The 21440-nt window shown below is 43.3% G+C and overlaps 1 protein-coding gene across 4 annotated transcripts in view; it reads left to right on the top strand.

Annotated features, from left to right (window-relative positions):
- The window catches only part of Kitlg (KIT ligand), a 100432-nt gene that overhangs the window by 32587 nt on the left and 46405 nt on the right, over positions 1-21440 (top strand). For all 4 annotated transcript variants that reach the window (XM_052753216.1, XM_052753215.1, XM_052753217.1 and 1 more), the window contains exon 2: positions 17395-17508. In XM_052753216.1, the coding sequence (XP_052609176.1) occupies positions 17395-17508 (114 nt within the window). The remainder of the gene's footprint in view (positions 1-17394; positions 17509-21440) is intronic.

The following is a 21440-nucleotide window of genomic DNA, read 5'->3' on the forward strand; positions in this document are numbered from 1 at the left end:
GGTTTCTCTGTGTAGCTTTGGAGCTTGTCCTGGAACTTACTTTGTAGACCAGGCTGGCCTCGAACTCACAGAGATTCGCCTGGCTCTGCCTCTCGAGTACTGGGATTAAAGGCATACACCACTACTGCCCAGCGTTTACACAGCTCTTATAAGTAGTACAACACAGTGAGCAATGGACACCACTCATAAATGTGGATGAGTATGCACTGTAAGGAGCAGGTTAAGACAGAAGAGGAATAGTAAACCCCTCATTCTTACAATGTATATACCCTCACTACAAGGGGCAAATGGTAAGTAGACCTACTAAGTTCTCATGCTTATTTCTGCCATGATTGTAACAGTGATAGTGTACTTGCCTACCATGTACAAAAGAGTAAGCAAAAAACGAATAAACAAAAATAACCATTTATTTGAAGGTGGAGGCTGAAGCAAGACTGTCATGAGTTCGAGGCCAGCCTGGACTACCTAATAAGTTTCAAGCCAGCCTTGGTTACAGAGTGAGTTCTTGTCCCAGACATGCAGACTTACACAGAGACACACAGATACACATACACATGCGTACATACACACAGACATTATACACAGACACACATATGAGACATATGCATACACACATACAGATACACATACACATTATATAGACAGAGATACATACACACAGACACATACATTATACACACATACACATAATACACAGACAGACAGATATATACACAGACATTATGCACAAACATACATATTATACATGGACACACCCAGAGACAGACAGACACACATTACATTGTACACAGACACACATACACATCATTGCTGGTGGTGGAAATTGTTTGGTAAGAAAACTGTGACGTGGTGGATAGACCTCCTTGAGATGCTACACTAGTATGCTTGAGTTGCTTGACAGAATACATGACAGACAACAGATGGGAAAATGGTTTACTTTGGTTTCCTTCTGAGGCTTTCAGTGCATTGAGGCAGAGCTCAGTTTATGGCGAGTACGTGTGGCAGACGCGGTTCTCATCGTGGCTGATAGGAAGCTGAGAGAAGAGAAACAGGCAGAGTTAGAATCTTCAGGCGCCTGTCCTTACCAATCTTCTCTCACCAGCTAGTCTCCACCTTCTAGAGGTTCTAGAACCTTCCTAAATAATGCCCACCAGCTAGGGACAAGTACTCAAAAAAAAAAAATAGAAATAAAAAAGCCTGTGTTACATATATCATATTTAGCCATATCTAAGAACCAAACATTGGAAGGTTTCCCTGAGAAAGTGGTTCTGAATGAGAAAGATTTGCCACTCACGGCAAGTACAGGGGGCTTGAGGAACAAGTGTATTTCATGTTTCAGGCATTTAAAGAGGCTGATATAAGCCGGGCGATGGTGGCGCACGCCTTTAATCCCAGCACTTGGGAGGCAGAGCCAGGTGGATCTCTGTGAGTTTGAGGCCAGCCTGGGCTACCAAGTGAGTTCCAGGAAAGGCACAAAGCTACACAGAGAAACCCTGTCTCGAAAAACCAAAAAAAAAAAAAAAAAAAAAAAAAAGAGGCTGATATAGATAGCTAGAGCATAGATAGTAGGGAGAGAAAGCTTTGTAAGGCATAGGCATTCAATAGAGTGGTAAGTTGTACAAGACTTGGTTGTGAGTTCAAATCCTACTGCGAGTATGATGGGAAAATCCTGTGACCTTTCAAGCAGGCAGTGACAGTTTATACTTCCAGAGGACATTACTGTATCAAGCGCAAAAGGGGAAATGTTGTTTAACCCTCTCCTCACAGGCATCCTCCAGTCAGGATGGTGGAGCTCGGCGGGAACTGTGGCAGTACAAGAGAAGATGAAGAGGAATGACTGTTCTGAGATTGTGTTTGTTTGTGGTACTAGGAAACATGGCAGACAAGATGTGTAAATGGGATGGAAAGAATCAAAATGGTAACTCAGATTCTTGGCTTGAACCACCATCCTGCAAGCTTGGAAATGGCATTCCTGGCCATGCTCATTTAACATATGGTTGAAACTGATAATAATAACCAGAGAATTTTTGAGACATTTCTCAAGTAATGTATCAAGTGTCTTACGTACACCATTCCAACAATTCTATCTAATCTTCCACACGCCCGTTAAGTGGTTTCTTTTCTTATGTCCATGCTCTAGACAAGGAAACTGAGGCACAGGAAGATTAAATAAGTTTCTGAAGGCCACAGGTTAATTGATGGCAGAACAGAGAGGAACATCAATTAACCTGCTTTCGAAATAGACGCTTTCTCTACTCCACCTGCCCCCCACCCAACCCCACTCCCCCCCCTCCCCACCCCAGTAAAAGAAAAAACACTTGGTCTTCTCGGGCTGTCTTGGCTGAAGCTGAAGTTGGCTTTTGAAGCTGCTATTTACGTTAAAATTCAGCTACTGCCCAAACAAAGCAGTCTCACTGTTACAGCAGGTAAGCAGGAGCTTGCCTCCCTTGGGATTGCTGATCCAAATCCAAACCCAGGGGTGATTTCACAACTTTTTATCACTCCTGTGTGCTGGTCTTTAGTCTACAGGGAGGCAAAGCATGCCCAGAAAAGTGTCTTTGACTTTAGGTACAGCTTGTAGATTTCAACATTTAAGGGATTTCTTAAATGGCTAGTAAAATAGCAACTGGCATTAGCTGACACATAATGGCCTCGTGTCTGCCAATCCTTTTATGGATACTTTCATATATTACCTTATTTAAGCTTTTAAAAAAATTCAAAAATGTCATTTCAGAAAAACGGGGGGGTGGGGGGGGGGCGCACTCATAATTTGTTTGTGGTAGAAGCACAAAGTTGACAAAAAACAGAATTTGAACCCAGGTCTTATTTTGAGGCTGTTCTACTTCACACACCATTGCCTTTGTAAAAGACACAAACAGCAACCACAGCAAACCCCTGCCCTGCCCTTGAGATGTGTGAGGTGAACATATGTATCCCAGGCATGTCAGTGAAGCTACTATTAACGTATCTTACCACAAGAACATGTCCCTAGCATACACCATAAGTGTGTTGCTATGCTTCAAGTAGCAAATGTATATTAAAATTCTTGAGCAGTGACTCCCCCAAATTCCTTTTAAAAACATTTCAAATGATCATTGTTTTACAGTTTGAACTGCCAACTGCTAATAGAAAAGTCCCAGGGGAAACAAACTCGAGACCAAGCTTTTTGAGAACAAATGCTTAATAACTTGGCCTTTGTATGTCAGATTTGTGCCGATAACGTGATCTACGTACAGTAGCTGGTGTAAAACAGAAAGGGGTCTGCTGAAGCAGCGGACAAGCTATAAAACCATTGGAAGGACTGTGGGCGCAGGGTGTGGGCTGAGCTTGGGAACGCTTCCAGCACTCAGAACCCAGTTAAGTCCGCTGCAGTCAGCAAAGCTGCTAAAGCCTGTGTTGAAAGACTCCACTGCTGCTGCCTGCAAAGCCCTGTCGTCTTGCTCGGGCGCAGCCAGCAGACACATCCAGCCTCCAGCCTCTTTTCTCCACCCTCCCTTCGCCCAAGAAATCTTGCAGAGTCATGTCTGATAGACTGACAGGACCTAAATCACGTCTGCAAGCCCAGCAAACGAAGCGAAGGCTGAGAGAGCTCGCTTTTAGCTTTCTAGGCATTTTGGACGGGATATGCCACAAGAAAGGTACAATGGGATTTGAAAAGCTGATGCTGTTATATTCCTCCACACTCATTTACGTGTACCAAGTTGTTCTAATCTCAGGCATCTGCTCGATGGCTTCTGAATGGAATGAAACCCTGTGTACCATTTTAGACACTCGTGCGTATTCCCCTCAATCATATTATACTTACTAGCTGCCTAAAATTAGTGTCCCAGACTTTAGAGAACCTGTAGGAATCAGGTAGAGGGCACGTGATGCACAAGCCTGAGACTCACCCTCAGAAATCTGGATGCCTTGTGACAATCAGGAATCTGCATTTAAGGAGTCTGCATCCCAAGTGATTCCATTTCCCCTCACCATAAGAGAGCCGGCTCCAGTTTTCCATGTGAAAGGGGAGGGCCGTGCAGCCGGCCGTAATCTGTGTAGTTCAGCAGAAGGCAGTTGGTGTGTCCAGCACAGATTGAGCAATCTGGAATGCTAGTTCCCCTGACCTTTGCCTGTCAGGCCTGACATCTGACGCGATGAAGGAAACAATCAAGATTGTGAATGTTTGTGGAGTTCTTGCCTTCATCTCTGCCAGTTTTGAGGATTTTTGGAAAGTACTAAAGCACATTCTAAAAGTTGATTGTATCGTAATTGAGTGGAAAACCCAGGAAACAGAAACTTTTTTTTTTGAGACTGCCTGATCTGCTTCCTGGTGTGACATTTTTTAATGTTTTTTTTTTTTTTTTTTGCATCAGTAACTATATGCATAATAATGGGTTTGACTGTGACATACTATACTTTATACTAACTTGCCCTTTACCTCTTTCTCTCCTCTCCTCTGCTAATCCTTTCCTCTTCCTAACTAGCCCCCTTCTGCTCTGACATCTTTTTTTTTCTTTCCCTTTTTTTTTTGGGGGGGGGAGGAGGACTGACTGAATGTTTCATTAGTAGAGTTGTTAACAAAAGTATGGGTGAGAAAGTTGTTTGCAGGAGCTTTTGTGTCTTATCAGTAACTACACTTCTAAAGAAAATGTCTATCCCTCCCTAATTAACCATTAACTGTGTATGAATTCTCAGGGCTGGCGTGGAGTTTGTTAAAAATGGAAATGGCCCATGAGCCCCCCATGCCACAGTCTTGGCAGCCAATCCGACAATAATTCACGTTTAATTACATTCAGGAAGCACAAGGAATCCTAGAACATTCTGGGCACTCAATTCCAGACTTAGTGGGAGCTCACACTCATTTCCCATCACTGAGTTCTTTGAAATTTGGGCGATTTTTACAGATTTTAAAGAATTTCAAGCTCTTGACTTTCATAAGATAACACATTTCAGGATCCAGCCTCCTCTGCGAGAGAGTACACGCCACCTTTCACGATTTTGTTGCTGGTTTGAGACAGCTACAAACATCGGGGTTTTTTTTTTGCACATCTGGATGGTTCAGTTTGAAGAGCAGCTAATTGGTGTATGATTGAACAGTGTCACCATGAAAGAATCAGTGCCTGTGGAGGTCATGGACATTTCAAAAGGGTCAGGAGATTTTTGTTTGCGCCCCCCCCCCCCCCACAACCCATACTGTATTTCCATACTCTGGCCAATTTGGGGAGCTGTTCCTCTTCTTTTTTTTTTTTTAAACTATATCCCAAAGAGTCAGCGACAGATGTGCCATTCTGTATTCAGAGTCTTCTTGACTCATTCTGTCACAGTTCATCTTCATAAAATGGATGAGAATTAGCTGTTAACTCCATTTTCTGGTGGACTGCCGGGTAGAGGTCAACCCTTCCCCCCACACACACACACCCAAAATTTTGGTAGAACTAATAGAGAGCTGCTAATCTGACTATTTTGTGACCTGTACTTTTACTGTTGTCTTCAGTGGAATAATATAGACACCAGCTCAAATGCTGACCACACACGTATTGAAAAAATCACAGCAGCTGATCTTGAGACTCAGGCCCAGTGTCTGGTTCTTCCTCAAGGTCAAAACTTGGGAGCTTAGGTGGTTTTCCTTTTAGCCACGGGTGAGTCATCCCCTCTAGGCCATTTGGAAAAGAGACTTGCTGAGGCTGTCACTTCCACCTCATTCTTTCCCGTTTTACCATGGCCGAGGTGAACTTTCCACCCCTCCAGATGCTGCTCCTCCACTTTGTCCTTGTATGTCCAGCTGTTGGACTGCGGCCCTGTGGTCCCTCCCCCTCTCAAGTCTGTGACCTCTTCCCCTGTGGTCCGATTGCAGCTCCATCACTGCACTGTCCCGGTCAACGTCATCCACGCTATGAGCTGCTTGGGCAATGCCGTTTTTTTTTTTTTTTTTACCTCTGTTAGCACTTACTGTATTCATCGTATCCTGCATGTAGCTCTTTCTTTTCTGTTGGCCATAGGACATGCAGATGGGGCTTCTCTTCTGCTCCTGTGTGTATTTCTGTGGTTCGGTGAATACTGCTGGTTTTTTACCCACTCAGGTTGTAACCTGCAAATCAATTGTACCTTCCCTTTGCCCCACTGACTGTCTATTAGTCAAGAAGGCCTTCCATTCTAGTTCCGTATCATCTGGAGCTTGGGCACTTCTCTCCACCACAACTAACACGGTTGCTCTCCCATCTTGCCCAAACATGGATCAAGTTGCTAGAGCTCCCCTTACTGGCCTCCTGCCTCTAAACTTGCTCCCCATCCCCGCTCCTTCCTTTTGATGCCTGATAAACCTTTCAAAACTGAGTCGGATCTATATACCCTTCAAATCTTTCTAGGGCCACCAGTATCTTTATAGTAAAATCAAAACAATTGGCAAGACTGCCTGTCTTTGCTTGGGAAAAGCATGCTACTCTTCGCCTTCATGAGAGAAGCTTCCTGCTGAAGTAGGTGGCAGTTAAACGTAGAGACTCAACATCTGGTCAAACTGAGGGAAATAAATGACTGAGGAGTGACTGGCCCTGAGCTTAACATCTGTAGTATCCCCTCCAAGACTCAGTCAATTCCATGAAAGACGGCGAGAAAAGAATGATGGGGCCAGGCAGTGGTGCTGGCGCTCACGCACACCACACCCCTGCCTTTAATCCCAGCACTCGGGAAGCAGAGCCAGGAGGATCTATGTGAGTTCGAGGCCAGCCTGGTCTACAGAGTGAGATCCAGGACAGGCACCAAAACTACACAGAGAAACCCTGTCTTGAAAAAAACCAAAAAAAAAAAAAAAAAAAAAAAAAGGAAGAGGATGTCCGGGAGGAGTGCTGTGTCTTCTGAATATGGCATGGCCATTGCATTCGCTGCAGCACAAGATTAACTGATACCATTTCATCTTGTGTGGGAGAGGGGTTCATGTGGTCCCAACCCTCACAGAGGGATTATGGGTAGCTATTGGATGCTGGGGGAGAGGCTGTTTTCTTAAGTGTTGCCACCACTGGTTAGTGGCCCACATTCCAGAACAGCCCCACCCCCACCGCCTCCTGCAAGTGGCCGTAATTAAGCTCAGCTAAATTCCTAATGCCACAAATTCACAGGCATTCTGTGAGTGTTTCCTGTCCCCTCTGTTCTTTGGGCGCTCTCCTCATAGCTCTTTTTGACCTAGCTATCTCCTGTTGTATATTTTTGAAGAAACTTCCTCTCCAGCAGGCTGTCTTAGAACCTTTGTCTCTAGGGAATTTGCAGATGTGTTGAACATCTCACTCAATTAGAAGTCGATTGTGAGGTCCTGGTGGGTGACCTGTTCCTTGTCTCAACCCTCCCCTCCTCCCATCTCTCCCAGCAGGTTTATCCTGGGCCTTTCCACTCAGTTGCCTTTGTGAGTAGTTGAGCTCCCAGCTGGTAGGTCCCTATCTTCTCTGCTTTTATCTTATCTACTTTTCAGGTACTCAAAAGTGTGTTTGTTGAATAAGAGTTATAGAAGTCAGAAAGCATCTGTATTTGTTAGCAGCAGGAACCATTCAATTCAAATTTGGGGTTTCTCCCGTCCCTCTGAATATGTAAGTTGCTTCTTTTAAACTACGGTTTAGAATACCTTCATTTACCTGCTCTGCTTGTTTATCCCAGCCTGGCGGTTTCAGCGAGGGGCTGATTAAAGGGTTAGGGGTGGAGCTCAGTAGGGCACTTGCCTAGGGACTGATTAAGTTCAAGGAACGTGTATCTTTCCCACTGCCCAGACCTTTACATAAAACTTAATGGTTCATTTCATGTAAATGGAGTCAGCTTTATTATGGCACTGGCCCAGTATTTTTCTTTACAGTGTAGTATGGTCTTGGCTAAAACCTAACAGTGATTTACCAGGGGCAGGGCCTTAAGGAAGTTACTTGATTTCTCAGTATCGTGTTTTATTGTCCTCCAGAACAGGACAGTATTTACTTAGTAAATGAAAGTGTTCTATGAAATATTATTTGCCGATTGTTCATTCTTTGTGAAGCCCTTAGTAAACATATGCTGAATTACCCTCTAAGTAGCCATTATATATAACAACGATTTTTACTCTGAGTGGTTTTTTTCCCTTCCACAATAGATTAATACTTTAAGTATTAAGTCTTTAAAGTTCCTATTAAATTCATCTGCCTTTTATATTAAGCAATTCATTTCTGGGAATGCAGAATTGCTAGAGAGAGAGAGAGAGAGAGAGAGAGAGAGAGAGAGAGAGAGAGACTGACTCCCTTTGTATCCCAAGGATGGTCTGGAAGTTTCCATCACATAATCTAGGTTCCCAAACACTGGGATTACAGGTATTCACGACCATGCTAAGGTCAGTGTTAGGGTTTTTTGGGTTTTTGTTTTTTTTGTTACAAGTGTTTGTTCACTACACCCTTACTGTCATGCATATGTTAAAATACCTTTAATATTTCTTTTTAAAAATATCCATTTTACATCTTTACAAGAGGATAGAAAGATTTGTGGAGTAACCTCACAGAGAAGTGGCTATCCTGCCAGAAGTTTTCACTGAGCAGCAACATTTAGAAAGGAATTCTGCCGGTTCCTTTCTTTCTTAGAGATGACAAGACAGAAATTAGAGAAAGTTTGAATCTGTGTACCGTGAGTGGGTGTGCTCTTGATAACGTCTGATGGTAAACTTTTTAGTAATAAAAAAAAATCTAAAAAACAAAATGGCAGTCAAACACGGAGTACTTATTCACCGAACGAGAATCTTCTTGTTGGTTTACTCGGGAGAAGTTTTTGCTTCTGATGATCTCAGACGACCTGAGCCGAAGACTAATTGCTATACCTGTGTCTTGATAATTTACTTTCCTGGCTCTGGGTGGCTAAGCCAGTTGGCTGTGTTCCAAGACACATTTGGGCTACAAGGAAACTAACTGCCTGCTTTCCACAGCGGGCTGGTGAGATTAAAGAGGAAATGAATGGTGTTTCTGGTAGCAGCGGCTGTTCTGTTCAGGGTACTTGTGATATCCATTTTGTCAGTTCCCCTGCATACATGAGTCACTCCCCTCTCTTTATGACATTGTGGATTCTGTAACATGGAGCCTGGTCATGGGGGCTTTTAAAAAACTCCTCACACATATAGGCACGTAGGGAAGAGGGCTTTTGTACTTTTTTTCTTTTTTGGTTTTTCTTTTTGGTTTTTCGAGATGGGGTTTCTCTCTGTAGCTTTGTGCCTTTCCTGGAACTCTATCTGTAGACCAGGCTGGCCTCGAACTCACAGAGATCCGTCTGACTCTGCCTCCCGAGTGCTGGGATTAAAGGCATGCGCCACCACCGCCCGGCCCAGCTTTTGTACTTTTAACTTCACAGAATTGGGATGTTCTGGTTTCTTGAGCAGTCTGGCCCGTGTGCATGTGGATTCCTAGTGCTGCCCAGGAAACTGCAGGAGTCCCACCTAGGAGACTTCTCTGTGGTGACACATGTTCAGATCAAGTAGATAGTTTACTTCAGGGGTGCAAACCCTCTTGCTGGTTCATAGCTTTGTACTGTGGGGCAAGCTGCATTCAGAGGGATCAGGGACGAGATGAATGTTCCACTGGAATCCGTTTTAAGGTTGTTTTCCCCAATGATGCTTTGCTTGGGGAGCAGGAGTAGTCTCCAGCTCCCTCCTCCCGTCACTCCCCTACCCACTTGTAAACCCTCCTCTCAGAGAAGGACCTGCGATCTGTCCTTTTCAATGAAGTAGAAATTGTAGCCTCTATGACTCCGTTCTCCCAGGACTGCTTCTGTTGTATGATTGAGTCCCAAGAGGACATGCAAATTTTTCATTATTTTCCTCCCATTAGGCCCATCATTTGAAAGCAATCTTTTGCAATGAAAGGTAAGTTTTATGGGGAGTGTGTGGGAGATACTTTTGATCCCTACCTCTAAAGAAGAAGAAGAAGAAGAAGAAGAAGAAGAAGAAGAAGAAGAAGAAGAAGAAGAAGAAGAAGAAGAAGAAGAAGAAATAAAAGAAATCAAGCACTGTGGTCAGTAAGATTTGTTTAGCGTGTCTGTACAGTAAGGTTATCTCAAAGGGGAGGTTATCACACACTGAGTGTGGCCTAGAGAGAAGAGTTGTGCCGCTCTAACACAAAGTAGCCAAAGAAAATGCCATTCAGATGAGAATGTTACAGAACACAACAGCAAGATGATTCTGCAGACCGAAGAGATACATTTAGGACAGCAGTCGCACAGAAGGGCTATTTTGCTTCAGGCACGGTATCTCCCCCTGGGATGCGTGCTTACGTCTGTGTGCACACCCATGCGGGGAGGCGCTGGTGTACTGGGCTCTCCTTGAAGGTTTTAGAACTTGGTGAACGAGGAGGAGAACAAAATGAGGATAAAGATTCTGTTTGTATCTTGGCACGCTTCACTGGATTTCCTTAACTGCCGCTGCTCTCAACACAGTTGAAAACTAAAACATGGATGAATAGTGGTGTCTGGCCCCCAAAAGAGTGTCAAAATATCTGTGTATAAAAGTCCACACTCACCTTCCGCATGACAGATAGGATTTTATCTATAATTTAAAAGCCATACTCTGTTCACTGTTAGTTCGCTCTGTAAAGGACTTCCTAAGACTTTTTATGCAAGCTTTTCATTCTTTCTTATTTTATTTTATTTATTTTGGGAGACAACATTCCACTGTGAAAACCAGGCTGCCCTGAAACTTACTAGGTAGTTAGGCTGGCCTTGAGCTAACAGCAATCCTCTGCCTCCCAAGTGATAGGATTATAGGTGTGAGCCAGCACTTGTGGCCTATTCAAACATTCCTCCACTTTTTTCCCATCTAACCAATCCAAAGTTCATAAGGTGAATAATGAATGGCTGTGTAGTTCCTCTGGTTGGAATAGTTCATTTTACTTTTACCGCCAGTTCATGAGATGGGCGAGGCTTTTCTTTATCTTACTTTCTCATTTCGTGTGGGGCTGATAAATGGGTATGTATGCCAGGGGGGTAAACTGACTTGTTCAAGGTCGTATGGTAAGCTCTTTGCAAGAGGGAGGCTCTTTCTGTGTGGTGTCAAAGCACATGCAAAACTCCATTACACTGCAGATTTATTTGTAATAGCTTTAAAATAAAGTTCTTCAAGAAATAGAGGTTTTACCGGTGACATTTGATTAAGTTAGCACAGATTTGAGTTGCACTTTAATCAAGTGCACATCTATAAAATTAGCAAAAACATCTTCGTAGACATTTGTATTTGACTGACAGCAAAAATTGAGGCTGTGCAGGTGAAATTATTTTGCAGTTGTAGCAATCTGTCTTAATTGTATTTTAAGAAACTATCAAATGACATATAGTAAAAAATATGATCCTCTGAATGGTGCAGAATATTCAGCTGTGCATGGAATATGGAACAAATGTGTTCCCATATGTTTGGTATTTGCAGAATTATTAAAATACTAGAGATGTGCCTTAATGTGCTCATAAATGATCTGACAGATTTCCTGTAGTCTTGGGATAGTATGTTGTACTTAAAGGGACAGAAATGCGATTCAGACAGACTCGAGTTGGTCTACTGGTCTCACTATTCTGAAATCACCTCAATTTCATCTTTAAAACTAGGGTACATTAAAATTTTATTTTAATTGGTTTTATTTGTTATTAGGTATGAAAGATGCTTAATACATAGTAAATCTTGAAAACAAATAGCTTTATTCCTTGTATTGTGCCCTCCCCCACCACCATGCCCAGTCAAACCCTGTGTCTGTAGTGATAGTGTGATATTTTCTAGTTTTGATGAGCTGTCTACACTTCTGTTCAAAGTCAGTGGCTGTACATTGGACACAGGTCTTCCTCCATCTTGTCTACCGAGATATGTGGCTGTATCAGGTCCCTCTCTTTTGAACCGTATCTCCAGTCATTTCCTCTCGCTGGACAAATCCCAGTGGCATTCAAATATCCTGATGTTTCCGTCTCCTTTCAAATAACTCCCCCACCAACCCCTACTTCCTTGTCACCGACCACTCCATTTTGTTTTTATTTATTGTTGTCTGCTTCTTAAGTTGCTTCCCTTTGAGAGAACATTCTTCAAAAGAGTTTCATGTTCTTTCTGGTTCCTTTTTTTCCCTCCTGCTTTCTTAAACCACTTCAGACAATCCCCCCTCCCCAGGCTTCCTCAATCAAAACTCGTGGTTAGTATTTTACCCGTGGCTTCCATGTTGCTTCATTCCATGGTTGATTCTCAGTCTTTAACATAATCTGGCCCAGACCCCTTCTTCTTCCTCCTCCTCCTCCTCCTCTTCTTCTTCTTCTTCTTCTTTTTTTTTTTCCAAGACAGGGTTTCTCTGTGTAGCTTTGGGAGCCTTTCCTGGAACTCACTCTGTAGACCAGGCTGGCCTCGAACTCACAGAGATCCGCCTGACTCTGCCTCCTGAGTGCTGGGATTAAAGACGTGTGCCACCACCACCTGGTGGGACCCTTTCTTCTTAACTTCTCATGGTGTCACTGTGTAAATCCAGGACAGCACTGTGATCCACCTGCCTCAGACTCCCAAGTGCTGGGCGGGATCTGTAGTCACGCAATACCACACTCCGCTCTTAGCGTTGGTTATACTTGTTTTTTCCTACTCCTTTGATGTCTACTGGTACAGCTCCTGCATACATTCTCATCTTCTGTGGGACCTGAACTCTACACTGTGTGGTGTTCAGTACTTTGTTAGTTTTTCTATTTAGAATCCTTGGGTGACCATTCTTTTTGTTTAGAATCCAGTGTATTTATGGAAGGTGATCATATTTTCATTTTCAGACCCAACTGATTCCGAACCCCAATCCAGATTCCAATGTCCTGACCTGGTGTCACTACTGTAAGACCTTACAAGTTACTCTACACGCAGTGTGGCTTCTAGTCTGCCCCACACTCATCTCATTTGGCACAACCAGTCGTTTGCTCAGGTCCAAATCTTTGAGTTGAGTGTGAGTCTCAAGTCACACTACAGCTGTAAGTCTCCTGACTCAGGGTTCAGCCTGTCCAGGTCCAGACTCTTGAATGCTGATCAATGCATTTTTGTTATCATCCTTTGTTGGCTTATAGGGGTAACTCTTCATTGGTATTTCTTTACCATTTGTTTGTTTGTTTGTTTTTTGAGACAGGGTTTCTCTGCATAGTTTTGGTGCCTGTCCTGGATCTCACTCTGTAGACCAGGCTGTCCTTGAACTCACAGAGATCCACCTGACTCTGCCTCCTGAGTGCTGGGATTAAAGGCGTGCGCCACCACCGCCCAGTTTACTTTATTCTTTGTAAAATGTTTCTACCTTTTGTCACCCTACAGCAATCACAGTGGTCTTATTTATTTAAAGGAGCCTGTTTAATTAATTAAGATGTTTATTCTGAGACACGGTTGCTTGTATCCCAGGCTGGCCTCAGACTTGCTATCTAGTTGAGAATAGCCTTAAATTTTGACCCTTAAACTTGCTTCCAACTCTTGAGCGCTGGGATTACAGGTGGGTCCTGCCATGCCTGGTTTATTTGGTGCCCGGGATCAAACCCAAGGCTTTAGGTACGTTAACAAGCATTCTACCACTAGCCCCCTACTTAATTTACTTCCGTTTTATTTTAATTCAAAATCTGTTCATATCCCTCTTATGAATCTTGTTCCATCCTCAATGAATCTTGTTCCATGCACAGTAAAACTGGACTTTGAGCTGAACTGCAATACCCTTGATTTTGCCTCCCCATTCTCTCTGATGCCATCTGCTGCTCCTGTTTACTCTGGCTCTTTAAATAAAGATGATCCCTTCAGTATACCTTAGGGACTTGGCATCCTCTTTTCTCTGTAGCAGCATTTTCCCACAGATGTCTAAGTGAACTGCTTTAATTCTGTCCAGTCCTTGGGGGGAAATACCTAGGAGATACCCACTGATTACTGTGTTTAAAATACCAGCCTGTTTCCACCCATGCTGTAGTCTTAGAAGGATAATGGCTAGCTCTGATGGTCTTTTCTTTAGACTCAGGGATGCCAGGGAATTTGATTCTCCCTATAAGTGTTTCCGAACACATGAACTCAAGATATGCATGTAGCATGTCCATATTTCACCCAAGAGAATACAGCTGAAGATGTTAGGTAGCAGTGGAAGTATCACTAGTGTTTAATTGCTGTGGTAAGTCTTGGTGAGGGAAAGCCACTTTGGTAAAAGGATGAAGCTTCTCAGTGTCTCTATAGCTGGGGGGGTGGTGGTCCTGCATAACTGTCCTCTGTCATTGCCTCGAGCATCCCAAGTATGCAGCGACTTGCAACATCAGAGACGACTTAGAAGCTGAGATTCAGCTCATCTGTATCTGCTTTTTGCTGTCTGTCCTGAGTTTTTCTCTGAAGCTGGAGATAGTGTGAGTTAAAGAGAGTCACAAAGTCTTTAGTTGTCCTGTACTTACAACATTTATATTCATACTCTACTGTATAGCAGTAAGCGTGTAATAGCAGTATATCTAAGTTAACAGCATGCACAGTGAAGCAAAATACTTTACTGGGGGCCCAGAGCTTAAGAACATTGGCTGCTCTTTCAGAAGATCCAGGTTCGATTCCCAGCACCCACAAACTGTTTATAACTCCAGTCCTATGGTGTCTGACACCCTTTGCTGGCCCCTGTGGGCATCAGGAATGTATGCGGTGCACAGATGTACAGGCAGGAAAAACACTCATACGCCTTCAGTAAAATTTAAAGTTACTTCTTACTAAAAATGATGAGGACCACCAGAGGCGTTGGAAATTGGCACCCAGAGATTCCATCGCCGCGAGCTTGTCACAAACCAGTGTGACAACCATGAGAGCTGTGACAGGCAACAGAGGGGAGCCCGATGAAATTGAGTATGCCTGTCCCATACTCAAAACAGGTCTTTTGTTATCAAATCATGCCTATTTGTGATTTTTAGGTCCAAAGGATCTCGTTTTAATTGTTTGAGTACCCACCTCTTTCTCTAATGGTTCTTTTTCCTAAGTCCTCATAGCAGGCTATCTAACACAATATTACTCCTGTTCATGGTTCATCTACCGAAGTTAAAGATGAGGTTTATGGTGGAAGAGGTATTTTGCCTTCTTGTTCAGTGTGTGATCCTAGTGTGGCACATGATATATCGTTAAGAAAGCACCCAATAACTATTTGCTGAAAGAATGAGAAATTTTCATTTCTCTTTCTCTCTCTCCCTCTCCTCCCTCTCCAGCTTTTATTCATTCCGTGCCAGTTATAGTGCATGGTGAAGACAAGGAACATTATCTGCCCCCATGCTTCCTAGGACCTACAATATGAACATTATTCTTGGGAGAGGTTGGCAAGTAGGCCCAGGACCAAGGTCCTTGGGGAGGCTTCTCAAATCTTATCAGGATAAAGGGCCTTGGAGAACTCATCTTCAGGGGGAGTCCCAACTCAGCATCGGCAATATGAAAGAAAGACAAACTGCAGTAAATACCCATGAAGGAAAATTGTGATATCAAGGAGAAATGTGTGTGCCAGGTTTTTTTCCCCCCCAACAAGGATCCCCAGACAGATCATTTGTACAACTTGGTCTTTTCTATGGGCTCATGGAGATGGTCTAATGGGGCGTATATATGCCCCCACAGTGCTCAAAGCAGCGCTAAATAAACTTAAGTGGGATTATTGCTAAAGCAGACCCCAAGTAGTGAAAGAAGAAGAGGCTTTAATTCCATTTGTGAGCCACCAAAGCAGTATTATAGTGACAACTTCTAGCAAATGAAAACGGCCATGTGGTCCAGTGGGTCGGTGTGCAGAGATTTATGGAAAATTGTAATAATTTGGTTCCTTTGAACGTGTGGCAAAGTTGCAGAAGCAGGAGAGATTCTTACCATGTGCACCTGTGTTTCTGTGGAATTTTAAAATGCCACACGCGAACACCGGTTCATAAAAGATGTAACGTTTTTAAATACTTTCACACGCCTTTGCTTTCTGTTATTTATTTGTTCTGCAGCGGGGTCATGGTTTCTTTACCGTCGCCTACAGAAGTCCTTGTCTTTTCCCATCTAACCGGAGTCACATTGTCTCCCTCGGTTTCTTTGGAGCTGCCTGCCTTCTCCTTGTCTCCCCTCAAGATGCGTTGATGAATTGCCTTCTTCTCTGTGTTCCCAAAACATTGATCATGGATTGAGGTGTTATGCATTTACCTGCCTCTTGAGTTTCAAGGACGTCTTCATCATCCGTGTTTCCCCAGCAACTGCTGCAGTCACTGTCTCCCGACACTTGTTCAGTAAATGGTTCCTGGATTAGAGAATTAGAAAAGATTTTTTTTTTTTTTTTTGGTCTGGGCCATGGATTCATCCAGCAAACACATATTGAGGGATTTTTGTATGCAAGGCACTGGTGTCAGTGTTTTGTCGATGCTTGAAAAAAGAAAGCAAGTCAGATGCTTAAGCTCTGAAAATTCTATGATATCTGGAAGGAAGAAAAACAAGTCATGAATAAAAATAACTAATCCATGGTGGAAGGTGTTATTTTCTTAGAGGGGTGTGTGTGTGTGTTTGTGAAAGGGAGGGGGGAGGTGAGGGAGAGAGACAGAGAGAGGGAAAGAGAGAGACAGAGGAGAGAGAGAGGAAGGGAGGGATAGGGGAAAGGGAGGGAGGGGGAGAGGGAGAGGGAGGGAAGGGAGAGAGAAAGGAAGAGGGAGAGGGAGAGACAGAGGAGAGAGAGAGAGAAAGGGAGGGAGAGAGAGAGAGGGAGAGGGAGAGAGAGAGACAGAGAGACAGAGAGAGAGAGAGAGAGAGAGAGAGAGAGAGAGAGAGAGAGAGAGAGAGAATTTCCCACCAGAGTTCAGAAACATTTAACTATTGGCTAATGAAATGTTTTCCCTATAAAGCCACTAACAAACTGACTCCACACAACAATTGTCTTTCTGTCTTAAAAATTCTCTTTCTGTCTTGGAAATGAGGTTAAATTCTGCCTTCGATCTAAAGACACACCGCTCAGCCTTACTGTGGCATGGTGTGCTAATGTAGAGATCTAAATGAAAGTCCCTCTCAAGGTTGTGTTCCTGCTTGCCAAACTGTCTACATTTAAAAGGAAAGTGGTTCCCTTCAGCCTTAGGGTATGAATTTCATGCATTCCTGCTTTTTCCGAGGTCCCCCTAAGTGATAATTCCTCTGCATGTTGCTACAAGTTCACCCCTAATTGCCATTAGGAAATCGGCTGTAGAAAGCTTACAACAGAAATGAACAGTAAAGCCATTGAAGGAATAATTCAATCAGGATTGTATCCAGGAGTATCTTGTTGTTGCTCTTTCTAAGTTTGGTGAGAGCATCTTGAATGCTTAGCATTTAATTGTATTTAAGCCATCAGATTTTTAAAAAGGCGTTGGTATATTTGCATTCACCACATATGGTATAAGGTGGTTTAGTGGTTTGCATAATTATGGATTTTTTAAACGATGGGCTCCAAGAAATGTCTCTCTGTTTTTGTTTAGACTTGGATTATCACTTGCATTTATCTTCAACTGCTCCTGTTTAATCCTCTCGTCAAAACTAAGGAGATCTGCGGGAATCCTGTGACTGATAATGTAAAAGACATCACGAAATTGGTAAGTAAGGAACGATTTGGGCAGCTATGACTCTTCCCGCTGCTTGATGGCCATAGATTAGGGCATTCCTGCCCCGAGTACATAGTTTTCTAAGACAAGGACTGTATGAGTCTGAAAGGCTGCTGCAGAGCAGATGAGAGATGTTTAGGTCATGGAGGATTTGTCTGTAAAACTGGCGCATTGAACACCAGCGCAGTGACTTTGGTTCTTTTCTGGTCCTGGCCTCTTCAGTCAAAGACAGTGGCTGGCCTTTCCCCATTATATGCTGAGTGGGTTTCTCTGTGTGGCTATGTCTGCCCACATGCCTTCCTGATCTTGTGGGAAGCTGAGCCCCAGGACACCTACGACCGCTGTGTTCCCCTCCCGGCACAAAGGTTGTCATATGTGGCACGAGATTTGATCCCAGTGAATGTAGCAAGAGGTGCTTCTCCCACCCCCTAGAAGTCACTCATCTCCATGCTTGTCACCCTGGAAGCCTTCCCTCAACAAAGGCCATTCTGTACACACGTTGACTCGGCCACAGCCGGCTTTCTGCTTTGCTTCTCTGGGATGAAGACTCGGGTCAGCAAAGTACAGCTGAGACGCACTAGGTCGTACGTACTCTCAGGATCTAGGAGAGAGGTTTTATACTTACTTGGACGACTGAAGATGATCTCAGGATCATCAAAATTTGAGCTAGGCGTGGGGACATACGCAGACAGTGACTCAAGACACTGAGGCAGGAGCATCATGAGCTGGAGGACAGCCTAGTTCTATCTGATGACCTAAAGGGGAAGAAAAGCAAAATTGAGTGAAAATCCCTTAACTCTGGGGCTCTCGGCTATGTGATAATTGACTAGAGAACATAGGTGATGTAAGAGTTGTACTAGGGAGAAAAACCAATGAAATATAAAATATACTTACTGGTATTAGTATATGAAACAGAGGCAGTTCTGTCTTTAGGTATACATTACTGGTTTATGGGTTGATGTGTGTGTGTGTGTGTGTGTGTGTGTGTGTGTGTGTGTGTGTGTGTGTGTGTGTGTGTGGTGTGTAGTTAGGGTTTGGCTCATTAACCTCAGTGAAGAATTTGAAACACACACACACACACACACACACACACACACAGATTTATGCAGATTCCTTGGCGTGCCAAGACATTCCAGATTTAAAAGCATTCTTGCCTAGTGTGCACAAGGCCCCCGAGTCTGTTCCCTAGCACTGAGAGTCATAATATATAGCTGACACTGTGTGCACATTTCACTTGAGGGTCTGGTGAGCAAAGCAAGACAGCTATTGGCTCTCCCTCTCAGTCTTAAGTACCAGATAGATGGGGATGAGGAGGAAGTCCTTTTGGAAACATAGATCATAGTCCTTTTCTTCCAAGTTTCTGGGTAACTGGCGACCCAGGGAATAACATTAAAAAGACGCTATGTGTTATTATTCTAAGTTTTGTGTATACTAATAGAAGATGTTCATTTGTTGAACCAGCTCCCACCCAGGGTGTTGGAAGCGGGGGTGGGGGGGTAATGTAGTATTAAGGCCTTGTATTTGCTAAGTAAGTCTTTTATTGTTGAGTTACATGCATCACCAGCACAAAATTCAAGTATTTGGGAGATTTGTTGTCATGGTTTTTTTTTTTTTTTTTTTTTTTTTTTTTTTGTGTGTGTGTGTGTGTGTGTGTGTGTGTGTGTGTGTGTGTGTGTCTTTCATTTTGTTTTGCTTCTTGAATTCGGATTTTCCTGTGTAGACCAGCCTGACCTCATCAAACGTGTGATCTTTTTATTCCATGCTGGGATGACAGGGACGTGCCACCACACCAGGCTCATGATCCTAGTTTTCTTTCTCTGTTGTTGGGAATAACAGAAACAACTTTAGAGAGAGGGTTTATTTGGCTCCTGATTCCAAATTACAGTCCATCATTGATGGGAGGTCAAGGTGGCAGGGGCTTGAAGCACCTGCTTCCGTCACACCCACAGTCAGCAGAGATGAATGAATGAATGCATGGATACTAGCGCTCAGTTCATTTTCTCCATTCTAATATAATGGGCGTTTCACGCCCAGGGAATGGTGCCACCCACAGTGGGGAGGTCTTTCCACTCCAATTAGAGCAACCCAGATAAGCCCCCACAGATACACTCACAAACCAACTTCATGTAGACAATCCCTCATGGAGACTCCCTTCCCAGGTACCTCTAGATTGTCGCAAGCTGACAGTGAAAAGTGACCCTCACACTCATCATGGTTCTGTGTTGTTGGGTGAATGGAGAAAGGGCAGGCGGCACTTGGATGCACATCATCACCGTTGCTTGTGGTGCTTATGAAACATTGGGCCCCCATCCAAGGAACTGATTCAGTAAGCCCGGGAAAGGGTCCAGGCACCTACATTTTTCATGAGGTTCTGTAAGGAGGTTTCAGAACAGTTTGCTTTAGATGGCCTATTCTGTCAAAAGTTTAGAGACAGAGTGCTCAGGATGTAGCTCAGGGCTAGAGAACTTCTATGTGTGAAGCCCTAGGTCCAACATCTACTGCTGCAAAAAAAAAAAGTAAATACATAATAATTTAAAACAGATCAAGAGATCATTATTTTGGCTGTAATTCAGTCTCAATTATTATCTCCCAGTGATTCTATGTTATACAGATTTTAAGAATATCGGTTAATACAAAGCTCCAATGGATGCTTTAAAGTAGGTCACTGGAAAATAGCCTCCTGGAGATGCTACTTTATTGGTGGATGCTGAGAGTAAGTTTGGGGAGCTGCAAATTTCAAATAGGTGGTCACAAGCTGGAGAGATGCTCAGAGGTCAGTAGTACTGGTTGCTCTTCTGGAGGACCTGGGTTCTGTAATTCCAGTTCTAGGGGATCCGATGTCCATATCTGACCTCCTTGACACCAAGTACACCATGGTGCACAGGTATACATGCAGACACGCAAACCACCAATACACACCAAATGAGATGAATTTAAAAACAGGCGGTCCATTTGTTGGAAGATGAGGGTATATCTGACCACAGACTGGACATAGGAAGATTAATGCAATGCTTAAGAGAAATTCCCTGCAGAGTGTTGAAGGGACTTGACTTGGGAAGCACCACTGCTTGTAAATGTCAAAGTGGTATTTTTGAGCATCATCGGTGGGTATTGCAAACACCTTCCAGTGCTCTCTGTGCTTGTCTTTATCTGCGGAGGATTACCTTTTAATAATAAGTCGATACTTTGCGAACTATTACCTTTTAATAATAAGTTGATACTCTGTGAACTATTACTTTTAATAATACATTGATACACTAAAAAAAAAAAAAACAAACAAAAAACCAAACTCCAAAAGCATTAAGAAACTGAGAAAGAAGAAATGCTTGGAAAGTAGTGTTTGTTACTATTGACAGTGAGATGTAATTTCTCACTCCAAGAACAAATGTTAAAAATCACTGAACAAGAAAGAAAGGTTTTCTGCCTTCCAGCATTTGACTTGGGAAAAACATCCAAGAGTTCCTCTAGTGAAAGCAGTATGTTTTCTTGGATATTTTATATTAAGACATTGAAAACAAGTCAAGTTAGGAAAAACGGGACTCCGGAGGCCACTTGTAGCTGAATAAAGACCTGTACAATTCATGGCCTGTGTTTTATAGAGGAGGAGACTAAAATGTATAAAACAACCCCTGATAGATCCACTATCTGAACTGCATTGTGAGTGCCCAACTGTTACCAGTACAAAAAACAGTGGGGCCAGCAATATGGCTCAGCAGGCAAAGGCACTTTCTGACAAGCTGGCCAACCCAGGTTCTATCCCTGGGACTGGATATGGGAGAAGGAGAGAACTGATATCCATAAATTGCCTTCAGACTTCCACACACACTCTGGCATGTGGCATGCACATGTGCGCGTGTGCAGGCGCACACACATGCTAACTATAATTGATTTTTAAAAATTTCACAACATAGCATAGGATCCAG

The sequence above is a fragment of the Peromyscus californicus genome, unplaced genomic scaffold, assembly GCF_007827085.1.
Source record: "Peromyscus californicus insignis strain IS unplaced genomic scaffold, ASM782708v3 Scaffold_24__1_contigs__length_46423439, whole genome shotgun sequence".
NCBI classification, from domain to species: domain Eukaryota; kingdom Metazoa; phylum Chordata; class Mammalia; order Rodentia; family Cricetidae; genus Peromyscus; species Peromyscus californicus.